Here is an 18,454-nt window from a genome sequence, read left to right on the forward strand (position 1 = left end):
TAACTGTGGCGACGGCGAATCCATGAAAAACCTAAGAGCAGATTGAGTAGACTTTGCATCTTGGTCATTCTTCTCCTTTGATTCTTCTCTGATACACCTTCCAATCTAATGGAAGCCTGCACTCACACAAAAGGGCTTCTTTGAGGCCTCAGGAAGCCTGGGAAGCTGGTAAACTCCCCTGAGTTTACCTCACACTCTGAACATACTAGTTAGCCCAAGCAATACTCCTATGGTTTCATGAGATAGTATGTATGACTGGTATTAAAGCAAGCACTCAAAATAGCTAGCCATTATTTTATTTTATTTTATGTTATTTTATGTTATTTTATTTTATTTTATTTATTTATTATATATACATATAATAATTTTGATTTTAATGAAATATTTATTCAAAAAATTTAAGAGACTATTTTCATTGCTATTAAATGTTTATCTCCATTATCTTATTACATATTGCTTACCTTTTGCTTTTCTATACAGATTCAACAAATTAGGTGAATTTTATCAGTAATTCATGTACTCTGATTTAAATATAATGATTCTGGTTAAATTGAAGTTTTTATTAGCCTTAAAATACCCAGTTTTCCATACTTTTCTTAAGATGATTAGTTTGTAGGGTGCCTGGGTGGGTCAGTTGGTTAAGTGTCCAACTTCAGCTCAGGTCATGATCTCACAGTCCGTGAGTTCTAGTCCCATGTCAAGCTCTGTGCGGACAGCTCAGAGCCTGGAACTGCTTTGGATTCTGTGTCTCCCTCGCTCTCTGCCCCTCCCCCACTCACTGTGTGTGTGTGTGTGTGTGTGTGTGTGTGTGTCTCTCTCTCTCTCTCTCTCTCAAAAATAAACTAAAAATATATATAAAAAAAAAGATGATTAGTTTGTATGCAATTAAATGTACTTTTACATTTGGGAAGAGCAGGTGTTTACTCTCCAGAATTACAGTTTTACCACCGTTACTTCACAAAATTACTTATATAGTCATTACAAAATCTTACCATGTTGTGTTAAAATTCATTTGGATGGTTCATTCTGAATATTTCCACATAGGCAAAATAAGCATTATTTATTCCAGTTGGGAAATTACTATTTCTTTAAAATGCCGTTTATTAATAAAAATACTGATTTTATCAATACTATTGCCATTAGCAGAAAAATAAATGAAACATAGAATTAAAAAGCCCATCTGCATTTATTGAGTGATTTTTAAAAAAAGTTTAGTTTATTTATTTTGAGGGGGGGCAGACAGAGAGAGAGAGGGAGGGAGAGAGAGAGAGAGAGAGAGAGAGAGAGAAAGAGAGAGAGAGATAGCCAGATAGATAGCCAGGGAGGGGCAGAGAGAGAGGGAGAGAAAGAATCCCAGCCAGGCTCCGCATCATCAGCGTGGAGCCTGACTCAGGGCTCAAACCCACAAACAGTGAGATGGTGACCTGAGCCCAAACCAAGAGTCGGAGGCTTAACTGACTGAGCCACCCAGGCTCCCGAGAAAAAACTCCAGTGTTTTCAATAAAAGTTGATGATACTACCGATTCCATGTAACTAAAATATTTTTCTTCATGATGGTGGTGGGTGGAGCTGGTATTTACGCTGCTCTGGTTCCATATGTGACATAAAGCATATGATTGAGTCTCTGACACTTAAAAAGAAACTAAAGTTTTCTTTCTAATTAGCAGGTCTGATTTCTCCCTCATCCTCTGTGCCTCTTGGTTGGTACCTCTAATCTGCTTCAGGTTCATTCTAGCATCCCCCACTTCTCTTATTTACTTTGACCTATCAAAACCAGAAGTTATTCCTTCAACAAAGATCTACTTACTACTTACTAGAAACAGGCACTGTGCTGCTAAGCAACTCAGACCAATACAAAAGAATCCTTCCTCTTAAGAAGCACACAGACAGTTATGTCAACAACATCTCTATCTAAATATATCTTGGTATATATGGTATCATGGGGAGACATAAGTCATTTTTGCCTGGAGTTCAAAAAAGGCTTGATAGAGTAGGTGACACTTGATACTGAAAGACAAGCACCTGCGATGCAGACATGGGTACACTGCGCAAAGAGACTGGAGTGTGCAAAAGCACAGAGGCATGAAATAGCGCAGAGTGCTTGGAGAATTCAAGTAAAGCAGAAGAAGTTACAGACGTGGGGAGAAACACAAGTAGTTGTATACAGAAGCACGGCTGTGTGTGTGCATGCGTGCGTGTGTGGCATAATATACGATGAAACTGGGTATGTAGGCAGGGGTAGCACAATGGGAGGTCTTATATATTGTTATTCTTAGTGAACAGAGACAAGACTAACTGTGGGAGAAACAAAAACAGATTTTTATTTAGAAAGAACATTTTGGCCAACAGGGTAGAGGACTAAACAGAGATAATGCCAATCTATTGGATGGTTCCAACCATTAGGATGGTTCCTAATTTAATTCAGATGATAGATAAGAGGTTGTACCAAGTCAGTAGCACTAAAACAGGAGATTGAGTAGAGATGTTCAGAAGGTGGTATGAAAAGAACAGGGAGAACCCGTTACTTGCTGAACACTCCTTTTGCATTCTTTCAATTCTGGTAATATCTATGCTGACTGCATAAATCTCTAACTTATTAAAAAAAGGCTACAATGAAGAGATATTGTAGCTGGTAGCTGAAGCCATGAAACACAGAGAACAGTGCCAAGACAGATGTCTGGGCTGTCCACATTTATGGAACAATCAGAAAAAAGTAAACAATGGAGACTGAGAAGTAGGAAGGTAACAGTGGTGGCAGCAGGAGCAAGAGACATGTTACTTGGGGTAGGAGGGGTTGCAAGTGAGGACTGGGGAGAGGGGAGGTAGAAGATGAGGACGAGAAGTAGGTTAGGATCAAACTGGCTTTCTTTGCCATGCTAAAGAATATGGACACTGTCTGGTAGGCAAGGGACCTTTTAAAATGAAATCACGATCCATAGTATGGAGGACAGTTCTGGGTAGAAGAAAGAATTTTGATGGACTGATAAACTTTACTTGCTAAATTAAAAAAAAAATCAGGCAGTGTGTTTATGTTTTGAGCCTTGTATTTATAATTTTTAAAAAATGCTTACTTATTTTTGAAAGAGAGAGAAGGAGGAGGAGGAGGAGGAGGAGGAGGAGGAGGAGGAGGAGGAGGAGGAGGAAGAGCAGCATGATTGGGGGAGGGGCAGAGAGAGAGGGGGAGACACAGAATCCAAAGTTCTGAGCTCCAGGTTCTGAGCTGTCAGCACAGAGCCCCACACAGGGCTCAAACCCACTAGCCGTGAGATCATGACCTGAGCTGAAGTCAGATGCTTGACCGACTGAGCCACCCAGGCGCCCCTAAGCCTCGTATTTCTAATAGTGAAATAAAAGCACTGTTCTTTATTAAAAGAATTTTTAGGTATCAACAAACTTTCAGGAAAACACTTTGGGAGGCAAAGGGAACCCATAAATCATACTATTTTTCATCTTTTCTATGAAAGTGGAAGCCTCTTACAATCGCTGCTCATCAAGTCTGCACATGCAGATTTGATCTTAGCTATTTCTACTTTGAATTCAATTGAGTTCTGAGTATGGCTAATCTGTCATAGGCTGAGTTTAACTGCCATTTAAAATGTCTCCAATATGATTCCGATGTGATTTGGCACATTCAGCACAAAGTTTATGTTAGAAGAAGAAAAGGATAGAAACTGTATGTAATATATGATAAAAGACACTGCTCAAAGTCTAAAAGAATGTGTGCTTAAAATTAAAAAAAAAACATTAGAGTGATAATAAAGCATTGTATTGCAGTTTCATTGGAAGTATCTCCTGCTCTTACTCCTTGGTGGTACATAAAATAGTGCATTTTTTCCTCACATCAACAAAGGCTTAGAGATACGGAAGGGAAGATTGGCTTTGAAGTTTAAAGAGATTTGGTGGTGTGGCTGGCAGGTGCGTCTCCTCCTTTAGAATACGAAGGTGGAGCTGTAGGACCTGTGTGCTACAGACTCCTTTCTAGACCCTGGGTACACTGGGGGTGCTGAGAGAACACTCTCAGCAGTTGTTAGGTGATTCAAAGGACAAAAGCACATGTTTTACTCATTTAGATACTTATACTACGTTTGTAGAAATCACATATCCCAATATCGCTGGTATAGAGTAGAACACACGGGCAAGTATTTCAAGGACTCCATCAAACAGAAACTCCTGTCACATCTTTTTTCCTTGCCTGAGCATGTATTAGACACCCTTTCTGTTGCCTTTTATCAGTCCTAAAACTTTGTATGTTATGTTTTTTAGAGGCTTCTGAATTTTTCCTTTGTCTGATATTCTAGAACAATTTCATACTCTTCCAAATACTTGCTCTTGATAATGAAATGGAAGAAAGGAGATGAGGAAGAAAGGGAGTGGAGAAGGGAATACCACATGCACATAATAAGTAATTTAAGCTAAAAAGAGGGAACGTACACTCAAAAGATCGCTTTCATCCATCTAGAATTTGAGTGGCCCTCCACTGTGATTATCATCAATGATGAATGATTTCTTTTGGTTTTTACCATTCCAAATATCTCTATGCATATATTAAAGCATATATATATATATATATATATATATATATATATATACATATATATATGGGTATCCATATATATATTTCCTTGGCAACGAAATTTTGGGTACAAAGAATATTGCTGGAATATAATCTGTTTATAAATACTGTTTATAGATGTATTTTAAAAAGTAGAATTTTGCCTCTTATTTTCATCTTTAGAAATCTACGTAAGTTTGGTAGATAAGGTATGTGAATGATCTATCTAATGCATCAATATTTACTTTATACCGGCTATGATTCAGATATTGTTGATCACCAAATCTATGCCTTAAAAAATTCCATGTGAGTTAGAATAAATTCAAGCAATTCAAAAATGCATAAGGTATAAATTGGTCATTCCATACTTCTCCACTCCCAATCTCAGAGGTAAGCACAGTTTAATGTTTGAGAGACAAATATGGATGGTCGTGGAGGCTCATTTCCTATTCTACTAGAATAGCTAAAAGAGATAATAGCCTCCAAAAGCTCCCTCCCACTCCCATTGTTACTTAGGCAATTAGATGTTCCCTAACCTTCTCTTTAGGTGTGTACAATGTTCTGGTGTGGAGCCCCTCTATCAGGTCACTTTCTGTGGTGCATCCAGACTACCTACACCAGGCCTAAGCACACTTTTCTGTGAGAAGAGAACTTGGGGATGGTATATGCTCTGGAATTCCTTCCCTGTAAGTTTACTCTGATAAAATGTTTTAATATTCATACAGCAGGACTAGTTGTATTTGTGTGCCCTTGGCATGACAGGTGTATATTATGTGAGCTCTTCCTTTTTCTCTATGCTTAGAAACACAATTCCACACCCTAGACACACACACACACACACACACACACACACACACACACACACACACACTCAAAGGCCAAGCAGAGAAATACAATACAAATTATTCTGCAATTTTCCTTTTTGGAAAAAATTTATTAATATACATTATGAACATCTTTTAAAGTTAGTACACAGAGTTCTACTTTATTCTACCCAGGCATCTTAAAAATCTCTCTTAAATGTAGCAATCTAAAGCTTTGTAACAAATTACCTGGATTTCGCTCAATGGCTTCTATGTAAAGAATTCCAGGTAACTGAACCTTGGCATTTAGTCACTTGAGATTGTGCAGATTCCATTTTCTAGACAACTTTTCTAAAATAAGTTAGTTATAACAGATAAATCTCTAAGTGCTTATTCTAGAAGACAAGGCCTTTGTGAACAAGACTGTACATGTTAAGATGTACATGTACTCTTTTGTTATCTGTGGTGGAGTATAGTGGGAGTCTGATAAATATTTACTAAATGACTAAAAAGATTAAGTAAGAGCAAGTGCCAAGAGTCAAGAAAGCTGAGGCTTAACAAGTCTGATGGTAATGTGGCATGCTTTATGATTTAGCTTAGATCTTCTTCCCCACATCGACACTCCTTTTTTCCCTTTCTTCTCTTTTAAAAATTGAGATATATTGACATACAGTATTATGTTAGTTTTCGGTGTACAATGTAAGGATTTGACACTTGCACACACTGTGAAATGATCATCACAATAAGTCTAGTCACCATCTGTTACCATAAAAAGTTACAAAAATTTTTTTAATTAAAAATTTTCTGCGTGTGTGACGAGGATTTTCAAGAATCACTCTCTTGGCAACCTTCAAATATGCATGACAACAGCACTGACTCTAGTCACCACGTTGCACACCACATCGCCATGACCTATTCTTTTTGTAACTAGCAGTCTGTATCTCCTGACTCCCTCCCACTGCCAACCAACACTCTTTTCCATATCCAAGAGTTTTGTTTGTTCATTTGTTTTGTTTTTTAGATTCCACATATAAGTGAGATCATACAGTATTTGTCTTTCTCTGTCTGACTTATTCACTTAGCATAATACCCTCTAGTTCCATCAATGTTGTTGCAAATGGCAAGATTTCATTCTTCTTTATGGCTGAATGGTATCCCATTGTATACAGACCACATGTTTATCCATTTGTCCATTGATCAATGCTTAGGTTGTTTCTGTATCTTGACTATTGTAAATAATGCTACAATGAATATTGTACCTCTTTTTGAATTAGTGTTTTCATGAATTCAGAATATTCTGAATAAATATCCAGACGTAGAACTGCTGGATCATATGGTGGTTCTATTTTTAATACTTTGAAGAACCTCCATACTGTTTTCCATAGTGGCTGTACCAATTTACACTCCTACCAACAGTGAATGAGGGTTTCCTTTTTTCCACACCCTGCCAACACTTGTTATTTCTTGTCTTTTTGATTCTAGCCATTCTGACAGGTGTGGGGTGATATCTCATTGTGGTTTCTATTTGCATTTCCCTGATGATTTGTGATGTTGAGCATCTTTTCATGTGCCAATAGGCTAGCTGTATGTCTTCTTTGGAAAAGTATCTATTCATATCCTCTGCTTATTTTTAAAAAAGACACTTATTTATTTTTGAGGGGGGGGAGGGGTGGAAAAAGAGGAAGACAGAGGATCTGAAGCAGGCTCTCCACTGTGAGCAGAGAGCCCAATGTGGGGCTTGAACTCATGAACTGTGAGATCATGACCTAAGCTGAATCAAGAGTTGGCTGTTTAACCAATTGAACCACCCAGGCTCCCCTATTTTTTTTTCCTTTGCCCATTTTTTTTTAAATTGGATTTTCTTTGGTGTTGAGTTGTAGGAATTCTTTATATATTTTGGATATCAACCTCTTATTGGATATACGATTTCTAAATGTTTTCTCTCACTCAGTAGGCTGCCTTTCCATTTTGTTGATGGTTTTCTTTGCTGTGCAGAAGCTTTTTGTTTGATGTAGTCCCATTTGTTTATTTTTGCTCTTGGAGTAAGATCCAGAAAAACAACACCAAGACTGATATCAAGGAGATTACTGCCTATGAACACTCCATTCTTATTTAACCCAGTTGGTGGTTTCTTGAAAATTAGGTGATATACATATATACAAAAAAGAAAGCCAATAATTTTTTCTCTTTTACACTGAACGAACTAATAGAACAACAGTCTGAAGACACTGTACATCAAACAATGAAGAACAGTGAACCCTGAGATACAGGAAACAAACAAGTTGAGTGTAACCCTACAGTTGCCCCACTTCACTCTACGGAAAGAGTTTCCAGGCAGTAGTTAAGGAAGAGGGAATCAAAGCAGAGCCTGCCAAACTCCCTAAGTTAAGGATCTGCTGCTAGATGTAGACACCAAGTTGGCTACAGTTCCTACGGCAGAGTGCTGAAGAAAAGAGAGCTGTACAAAGACAGAACTCTGAAAATGTACACACATTCACCCTTAAGTATGCACCTGGGCATTGAATAGTGCATGTGTGTAAAGAAAATACCAGAGACTGAGATAGAACCACTGAAAAGATTAGAAAGAACAATTTCTGAAGACCATATGGGCCAGGAATTTACTTATTCCCACTATCCAAAGTAGGAAACTTATTAATTCATAGGACGTGGGGTAGATTATTCAAAAGACTTTGGTCTCAGTAGTGGAGGGGACAAAAAAAGTAGCCTTAGGATCAATGCTTCTTTGCTTATAAAAGCTTAAAAGCAAGACTTAAAAGGGCCAAATCTTTCCCAAGAAACTTAACCATGTTGGGGAACAAAGCTAACACACACTTACAGGAATCCAAAAATACTTAGCGGTAAGGTAAAATTCACATTTGTCATCCCGTGAAAAATTAGTAAGCATGCAAAAACACAAGATAATATGACACATATGAGACAGGTCAATGTAACTGAAACTAACCAAGAAGTGGCAGCCACCATAATAGAATCAGTAGATAAGAATATCAAAATAGTGATTGAAACTGTATTTCCTATGCTGAAGAAAATAAAGTCTGAAAAGGTTAAGTAGACCTGGAAGATACAAAAGAGAACTAGAAATGAAAACTGCAATATCTGAGACGTAAAACACTAGAATGGATTAACAGCAGATTTTACACTGAAGAAATGACTAGTGGACTTGACATACTAAGAGAAATTATGCAAAAGGAAAGGCAGAAAAAGACAGAAAACAATGAAGAGAAGAGCATCTGTTCTGTTGTAGGACAACTTCAAGCAGTATAAATACATGTCTAATGGAGTGTCCGAAGGAAACAGAGGGTAAGGTAGAAAAATATATGAAGACATATGACTGAAACATTTCCATATCTGATGATCACACACATATATAAGACGTCTGATAAAACTCAAGTAGAGGAAACATAAAGAAAATCACAACAACCACATCGTAAATTGCTTAAGGCTAGTGAAAAAAAGAAAATCTTAAAAAATTCTAGAGACATTAGACACATTACCTAGAGAGACACAAAGATAAAGACAGCATATTTCTTGGCAGAAACAATGCAAACCAGAAGAGAGTGGAGCAACATCTTTCAAGTACTGAAAAAGAGACAGAGGAAAAAAGAACCAATCTGGACTTTTTTACCCTGGGAAAATTATCTTTGTAAAACAAAAATGAACTCAGCAATTCCACTCCTAGGTGTTTACTCCACAGATTTAAAACAGGTAGACAAACATAATGCCTGTACTTGAATATTTATAGCAACACTATTCACAATAGTCAAAAGGTGGAAATAACCCAAATGTTCATCAATGGATGAATGGATAAACAACATATGATGCATCTGTACAATGGGATATTATCTAGTCGTAAAAAGGAATTAAGTACTGATAGATGATACAACATGAATGAATCTTGAAAACACTATGCTAAATGAAAGCAGCCAGATTAAAAAAAGCCACATATTGCATGATTCCATTTATAGAAGGGTGTAGAACAGGCAAATCCATAGACAGAAAGCACAGAGTGGTTGCCAGGGTTGGGGGGGAGGGGAGAATAGGGAGTGACTGCTTAATGGGTACAGAATTTCTGTCTGGGTAATGAAAATGTTCTGTAACTAGATAGCGGTGATAGTGCAATGCTATAAACACACCAAAAGCCACTGAACTGTACAGTTTTTATGTGTGAATTTTATTGTCATAAAAGAGTGAACCCTTAAATGTATACTTCCGGGGTTTTTTGCCTTAGTAAACATAACTGTCAGAAATACATTTTAATCTTAAATTCTGTTAAAAATAGTAAGACATATAAAAACAAGAAACAACAAAAAGAGGTGAAATAACTTTCTGCAACATACAGAAGCAGAAAGACTTCATTACCAGCAGACTTGTTCTATAGGTACTGTGAAAAGAAATACATCAACCGGAAGCAATATAATACCAAATGGAAATTTGGATCTACACAAGGGAATAAAGAACACCAGGTATGGTAACTATTTGGTTAAATATAGTATCTTTTCCTCATACTATAGCTCTTCAAAAAATTGTCAATTGCTTAAAGAAAAATAATAGCAATGTTGTGTGCAGTTTCTACATGTACAAGTAAAATATATGACAACAGGAGCACAAAAGCTGGGCGGGGGGACAAATGGAAGTATACTATTTTAAGGCTTTTAAACTATACATGATGTAGTAAATGAAATGAGATGATGTTAAAGATATATACTATAAAGAAAGTACTGTAATAATAGAGTTCAAGCCAATAAACCAATAATGAGATCATATAAAATGATAAAAATATTCAGCTAATCCAAAAGAAGGCAGGGGAAAAAAAAAAGGACAAGGGAAGAAAGAATAGATGGGATGAATAAAAAACAAATAGCAAGATGACAGACTTATCAAGAGACACATCAAATGTAAATGTTCTAAAAACTCCAATTAAAGTCCTGTTTTGTTAGAATGGATAAAAAAAACTAAGATCCATCTACATATGATGCCTATAAGACAATTATAAAGACATAAGGAAGTTAAAAGTAGAAGAATGGAAAAACATAATACAACATTAAGATTAGTCAAGGGGCGCCCGGTCTCATGGTTCATGAGTTTGAACCCTGCATCAGGTTCTGTGCTGAAGTGTGGAGCCTACTTGGTATTCACTCTCTCATCTTTTCTCTGCCCTCCCTCATTTGTTCTTTCTCTCTCTCAAAAATAAATAAAAAAACTTAAAAAAAAAAAAGACTAGTCAAAAGATGTGAAACCTTTACACTAAAGAATAAAAATGGCAGGATATGGCCAATTAATAGGATAGAATTTCAATATTATTAAGATGTCAATTTTCCCCACTTGATCTGTAGATTCAATGCTATCCCAATGAAAATCAAACCCAGCTTTTTCTTTTTTTCTTTGTAGAAATGATTACAGAATTCATATGGAAATGCAAAGGATACAGAATAGCTGAAAATCTCTGAAATGAACAGAATTAGAGGACCAATGCTATCTAATTTCAAGACATTATAAAGCTTCAGAAATCAAGAGAGTGTGGTCTGGGCATGAAGACAGGCAAATTAGATAACTGGAAACAGAGAGTCTAGAAACAAATTCACACATTTATGACTGATTTTCAACAAGGTCTTTTCAGCAAATGATGTGAGAACAATTTGATTTCAATGTGCAGATAAGTGAATTTCAATCTATACTTTGCAAACAATACAAAAATAAACTAAAAATGGATTACAGACTTAAAACTATGAAACACCATGACAAAAACCCTGTGACCTTGGGTTAGGCAAAGATATTTTAGATACAACACTAAAAACAAAGTCCATAAAAGCACGAATTGATAAACTGGATTTGACAAAAGCTGCTCTTTAAACATGTTTAAGAGATGGAAAAACAAGCCACAGAGTGGGAGAAAATATTTGCAAATCACATATCTGATAAGGGAATTGTATCTAAAATCAACAAATAATACTCAAAACTCAATAATAAGAAAACAATGTGATAAAATGGGCAAAACATTTGAAGACACTTCTCCCAGTGAGAGCAGAGGGCAAAGAGCATCCGAAAAGATGGTCACTGTCGTGAGTCATTAGGGAAAATGCAAATTAAAACCATAATGAGAGACCATGACACACCTATCGGAACTGCTAAAATTAAAAACACGGACCGTATCAAGTCTTTGCAAGGATGTAGAAGAATAGGAACTTTTGTATGCAGCTGGTGGAAATGTAAAATGGCACAAATATTTGTAAACCAGTTTGGCAGTTTCTTAAAACATTAAGCAGACCCTTAGCCACATGATCCACCTAGTCCACTCCCAGGTCTTTACCCAAAAGAAACAAAAGCATACGTTCATAGAAAGACTGCACATGGATATCCATATATGCATTGTTTGTCACAGGCGAAAACAGCAAACTATCTGAATGCCCATCAACAGGTGAATGAATGCAAAACTGTGGTATACCCATAAATGGAATGCTCCTCAGCAATGAAAAGGGCTATGGGTGAATCTTGAAACGATTAGGCAGAGTGAAACAAGTCAGACCAAAAAAATGTGTGTACATAATATATACACATATTTTATGACTGTATTTATATAAAATATCAAAAACATGGTCAATCTATGGTGACAGAATGCAAGTCAGTGGTTGCCTGAGGACCATCTTGGGGACAGGGAAGTTTGGGAGAGATTCCTAAGGGGCACAAGGAAACATCTGGGGTGATGTATGTGTTCATTATCCACATTTTGGTGATTCCACAGGTATACATGTGTCAAAAGTTATCATATTGTACACTTTAAGTATGTGCAGCTTAGTGTTTGTCAATTATACCTCAATAAAGCCACTATAAAAGGAATATTTGTTTTCATTTTGACTATTTTTTAGCATTCTCATGTTGGCAATTCATTTATGTTTAATCTCAGACATATTCTCAATAACATATTTAACTCAATGGTGATTCTAGCTTTAGTTATTTGTTTTATCTGTATATTATTCTCAAGATTCCAAGCTAGTTTTAATATTTAAACTGTTTAAAAGAATATAGATCCTGAGAGAATTTCCTTCTCTATTTTTTTCACCATGTATCATGAATAGTCAGTTGCTATACTGACTGTACTAATACTATCATCTTTCAGATAATTAGTTTATATATTTTCAATTTAAGCAGTATAATTTTTGTGAGGCAAAAACCAGTTAAATCGGCAGAATATTTCAGATTATAATACTTTATTTTCAATCTTAAGGCAAAAGTTATATACTATGGTAGCCATAAAACTTTTAAGATACGGTTACTGATTCTTTCTCCCAATGTCTTATGAAAAATTTTCAAACATACATAAAAGTACAGAATTGAATAATAGATCCACATATAATCTTCCCCCAGCTCCAAACATGATTGAGATTTTGAGATTCTTCTTTGATTTATGAGCCCTTCCCCCACTTTTTACAGGGTATTTAAAAGCAAATTCTAGGTATCATACCATTTTCTATCACATGTATTTCAGTATTTAAATCTTTTTCTCAATATAAGCCAACAGCTTACCTTAAATGGGGGCGCCTGGGTGACTCAGTTGGTTAAGTGTCTGACTCTTGAGGCGCCTGGGTGGCTCAGTCCGTTGAGTGCCTGACTTCGGCTCAGGTCATGATCTCACAGTTTGTGGGTTCGGGCCCCACACTGGGCTCTGTGCTGACAGCTCAGAGCCGGGAGCCTGTTTCAGATTCTGTGTCTCTCTCTCTGCCCCTCCCCCACTCGCACTCTGTCTCCCTCTGTCTCAAAAATAAATAAACGTTAAAAAAAAAAGTGTCTGACTGTTGATTTTGGCTCAGGTCATGATCTCAGTTTGCGAGATTGATCCCCACATTGGGCACTGTGCTGACAGCGCAGAGCCTGCTTGGGATTCTCTATCTCCCTCTCCCTCTCTCAAAATAAATAAACTTAAAAAACAATTCCTATTTCAATGAACTGAAGTGTTCAGGAAGGTAGTTTTATTTATTTTTTTTTAAGGTAATATTATGACGTGCAGATATGTACCTATACAAGTATGGACAAGTTTACTTTTTTTTAGAAATATGTTTGATAGGTTATTCTGAAATTAAAACAAACATGAGTGATGTATAATGTATTAGCAAACAGAAATTTCTTTAACCTCTCATTGGTTTCTGTAATCATTTATTTATCCTTTCATGGTGTAGTAGTGCTGGCTTACAGTAGTTTCTGACAGCTGACTAGTAAATTTTCAGGAATTTTGTGAGCTGAATGTTAATACATCTAATATTAAAAACTTTAAATTTACAATAAAATCAATTTTATTTTTAAAATCAAGACATGTTTTTCTTAAATGTTTATTTATTTTTGAGAAAGACAGACAGTGTGAGCAGGGGAGAGGCAGACAGGGGGAGACTGAGGTTCCGAAGCAGGCTCCATGCCAACAGCAGTGAGCCCGATGTGGGGCCTGAACTCATGAATCATGAGATCACAACCTGAGCTGAAGTTTGATGCTCAACCAACTGAGCCACCCAGGTGCCCCAATAAAATCAATTTTATTTAAAAAAAAATTTTTTTTTAATGTTTTTATTTATTTTTGAAGGAGAGAGAGAGAGACAGAGCATGAGCGGGGGAGGAGCAGAGGGAGACACAGAACCAGAAGCAGGCTCCAGGCTCTAAGCTGTCAGCACAGAGTCTGATGTGGGGCTGGAACTCAAGAACCATGAGATCATGACCTGAGCCGAAGCCGGACGCTCAACCAACTGAGCCACCCAGGCGCCCCAGTAAAATTAATTTTATTAAAAAAAGGGAACAAATTTTCAAAGTCATGGATTTTTAATTATTTTACTATTATCTATGCTCTTCAGTTTATCCAAGTCTATTGTATCTGTATGGTGGGGACAATATGTAACAGTGTGCTACTGAGTATCTTTATTCTGTGTGCAGTGACGTGATGTTGGCAGCTCAAAGTTAGTCGTGGTAGGAATATTTATTCCACAGACACAAGAAATGCTCCAAATCTGGCTGTGCCTCACACTCCTGCCAGCAGAGCTGGCTGTGGCACGACACTCTTCCATCCCAAGTGTAACTCTATGTCGGGCCCCGTAGTAGGAAGTGATTTCTGGTCTTTTGGAATTTGAGCACAGAAATCCTCCTAATGTCACATTATTAAAAGTACTTTAATAGAGGGTACTATAAAGGTAAATATGAACAGGTCCTTCAGAAAACAAAGAATACATGATATGTATTGATAGTCTTTAATATATGCCTCTAAAAATCCCTTTATTATAAGATCGAAGTTTTAAATTATTAACATAAAAAACTTGTTATGCTGAAACTCAGGAAATAAAAGGAATACTAATGAGGTGACATCTTTGGTTATAATTATTTTATTACTCGAATTTCAGAAGTACAGAAAAATGTAATTAGATGTTAAGTAAAAGGATTAAAAATACCATGTACAAATATGTATCTTTTTTAGATGACGTAAGGCTAAGGAAAATAAGAAATATGAATCTGAGTTTTAAAAGATACTTTGGGAACTATCATGTACCAAAGAATTTGAGAGCTTAAGAGTATACCAAGTTAAGTGTGTGTTTAATAGATAATTTTTCATCTCTTTAAAAGATGAGGTTTTAAACAGATGGCTACCAGAGGGGAAGTGGGTGGGGGGGGTGGTGGGGGAGGATGGGGGAATAGGTGAAGGGGATTAAGAGTATACTTATTTTGATGAGCACTGAGTAATGTATGGAAGTGTTGAATCACTATACTGTACACTTGAAACTAAGATAACAGTACATGTTCACCACACTGGAATTAAAATTTAAGAAAAAATTTTTAAGATGAGGTTTTATTAAAAAACTCAAAATGCCACCTAAAATCGCCAAACCCGTTTTGCCAGTTGCTACTCTCAGAAATCAAAGCTCCGCCTGTCTAGTCTGCATTTATATTTAGTCTGGGCATTTAATCTCTTTTTTGATCTTAGTTTTACCATACACTGCACGATGTTTTATAAGGCTTTAACAGTAGGTTAGTTTTGTACGTTGTAACATCATTTTGTACTAGCAAACAGCTTATTTGAAAACTGCTCAGAAGATAGACAAAGGAGTAACAGAGAATTAAAATGAACACTGTGATTCTTTATATATGTTTCTTTTGTTTAAGTTATTTACCTCTTGTGAAAGCTGTGTTACTTGGTCCTTTTGATGTTCCAGGTCTTTTAAAACCAGTGAGTTTTGTTTTTCTAACTGAAGCACTCTTCTTGCCAAGTGGACACTAACAGAATGAAGAAAGAAAATTAATGCTTAAAAAAGAGGAATGTTATCTAGGATATTAAAAATGTGTTTGTGTGCTTAAAAATTGACTTACCATTTCCTAGTAATTCTTAAATATTTACAGAAAAAATATGGAGTCAAATATTATCAGGTGTCAACAGTGGAAGACCAATATCCAAACAGCTCAGAATTTTGAAAGTAACATTAAAATCTCCATAATAATATAACTGTGATATATTGATTACTGCAGTAATGGCTTCTAGCCCTTGCTATGAAAGTAGAGTTACATTATACTTGCTTGAAAAGCCCACAGACAGCAATTTACAGCTTTCTCCGTTTTTATAAAAATTTCCCATTTACAAACAAATCAGGCAATTAGTTGAAATAATAAGCCTGCACTTTGAAAAGCTTCAGTGTTTCCCTCACACAACCTGATGCCTTTTATAACACAAAAAACAACTGAATAGAGTTTCCATTGAAAGTAGAGATGAAACAGATGCATGAAACATGGGGAATGTCTCAGTAGTAAAAGATCACCTTCTGACTATCACATGATCACAACTTACTGTACAGAGTGTAACCTTTAGTATTTAACATCACATTAAACATGAAATACCCCAATTCCACTTTTAAGACACAATTAAAAAAAAAAAGTTCAGTTATAAAATCATTCCTCCTAAAAACTAGGGGGAAAAAAAGGGGTAGAATTCTTTAAAGAACTGCTAATACTGTTGAGAAGACATGTTGCTCCAAAGACCCTGTCTGTGATTCTAAAAAATTAATAATTTCTTATTTATCATATTTTCATATTCTATATGAATTAATCTGAATTGCAAAAGCTGTGGAATCTGAGAGGCCAAGATGTTATATAATGACACGGCATAAAATATTTTCATTAATTTTTGAGACAGAGAGACAGAGCATGAGCAGGGGAGGGACAGAGAGAGAGGGAGACACAGAATGAAAAGCAGGCTCCAGGCTCCGAGCTGTCAGCACAGAGCGCGACACAGGGCTCAAACTCACGAACCCAAGATCATGCCCTGAGCCAAGGTCGGACGCTCAACTGACTGAGCCACCCAGGCGCCCCTAAAATATTTTCATTTTAAATAAAATTATTTTATTTATATGTGGAACAGGAACAATTCCATTATATTTTTAAATATTTCCTAATCTTGGATAAAGGAATGCAGACAAAAAATTCTGAAAATAATGCTAAACATCATCCTATATATCCATTTCTAAGGCCTTGTTATTCCAAATGAAAAAGATGAGTTCTGATAAAAGTTTATACAGCAAATTGGGGAGTTTGTTTAGATATGCTCATTTCTAAATTTCTATCTTTCCAACTGGCATAAGATTTTGTCTTAATCAGCTAAAGTTAGAGGCAGAAAATACACAGTCCTTATTTTTTGACAATCATTTAAAAATTTTTTTTAACATTTATTTATTTTTGAGAGAGAGAGAGACAGAGTGTGAGCCGGGGAGGGGCAGAGAGAGAGGGAGACACAGAATCTGAAGCAGGCTCCAGGCTCCGAGCTGTCAGCACAGAGAATGATGCGGGACTCGAACTCACGAACCATGAGATCATGACCTGAGCCGAAGTTGGATGCCTAACTGACTGAGCCACCCAGGTGCCCTGACAATCTTTTTTTTTTTTTTTTTTTTTTTTTAATAAAATACAGCTTTACTGACATATAATTTTATTGCTATGTAATTTACATATTATAAAGTCCATCCATTTAAAGTGTTCAATTCAATGGTTTTTAGTATGTTTAGAGTTATACAACTAACACTATAACCTAATTTTAGAATATTTTGATTACAAAAGAAGTATTTCCCTGTTAGCATTGCTCCCCATCCTCCTGCCAGCCCTAGGGAACCACTAATCTATTTTCTTCCTTTACAGATTTTACAGGTGTTTACAGTTTATGGCTACCCCATTTTGTATCTCCCAATCTAAAATATGCCAAGTTCTCTCAAATTTGACCCTAAAATAAGATCTCTACAAATAAGTCTTAAGGCTAATTTTATGTTATGTTTACAGCTTTAATACATAAACATCAGTATTTTATATCATTAACTCTGTTTTTTACTAAGGTAATAAAAATCCTTGGAGTTATCTTCACTCATATTTTCATTTTCTTCCTCATCCTTCATAAATGTTAGGAATAAGTCTCCCACAGAAAGATGAGGGTCTTTTTGTACACAGTTAATTTCTCAGTAAATGGATATTGAAGGTACAGACCATGTTTGTGCCATGCTCAGAATAGAATAATAACACAATCAAAGGCTACTACACAGAAAACAGTTGCGGATGACATTCAATGAAAGATAAAAGGATGCGAGAAAATAATCAGATGCAAAGGTCACCCATTACCAACATTCTGAAGACGATAATGACTCGAAGACATCAAGTTTAATAACAGCAAGTAGCTCATTTGGTTTGGGTGCTTTTTGGTTTGTTTGGGAATTGAATAATGCTCTTACGCAGATATGGTGTGATACCATTTATCAGTGCAAAATATCACATGATATAAAACCGTGAATTCGAGAAATTCTTGACATGCTGGTGCCTAAGCCCTAATACCAGGGCTACCTCCTTCTACTAAAAATTGCCCTGATTTTGGTTGGGGATTCTGACTGAGGAAAATCAACTCTAAATAGAAGGGAGCTATCTTACGAGGCCTCGAAATGCTCCTAATGTGTTCTATACTGTTCTGATTACTAGCATATAGAACTATTTTATTGAGGGGTGCGTGGGTGGCTCAGTTGGTTAAGCAGCTGACTCTTGATTTGGGCTCTGGTCTTGATCTCATGGTTTGTGGGATTGAGCCCCGCACTGA

At 36.3% G+C, this 18,454-nt stretch overlaps 1 protein-coding gene across 4 annotated transcripts in view; it reads right to left on the reverse strand.

The window, feature by feature from the left end:
* Positions 1–18,454, reverse strand: part of PIBF1 (progesterone immunomodulatory binding factor 1) — a 201,878-nt gene that overhangs the window by 44,777 nt on the left and 138,647 nt on the right. For all 4 annotated transcript variants that reach the window (XM_019437172.2, XM_019437173.2, XM_053898793.1 and 1 more), the window contains exon 14: positions 15,510–15,612. In XM_019437172.2, the coding sequence (XP_019292717.2) occupies positions 15,510–15,612 (103 nt within the window). The remainder of the gene's footprint in view (positions 1–15,509; positions 15,613–18,454) is intronic.

The sequence above is a fragment of the Panthera pardus genome, unplaced genomic scaffold (assembly GCF_024362965.1).
Source record: "Panthera pardus isolate Hobbes unplaced genomic scaffold, ASM2436296v1 HiC_scaffold_1, whole genome shotgun sequence".
Classification (NCBI taxonomy): Eukaryota; Metazoa; Chordata; class Mammalia; order Carnivora; family Felidae; genus Panthera; species Panthera pardus.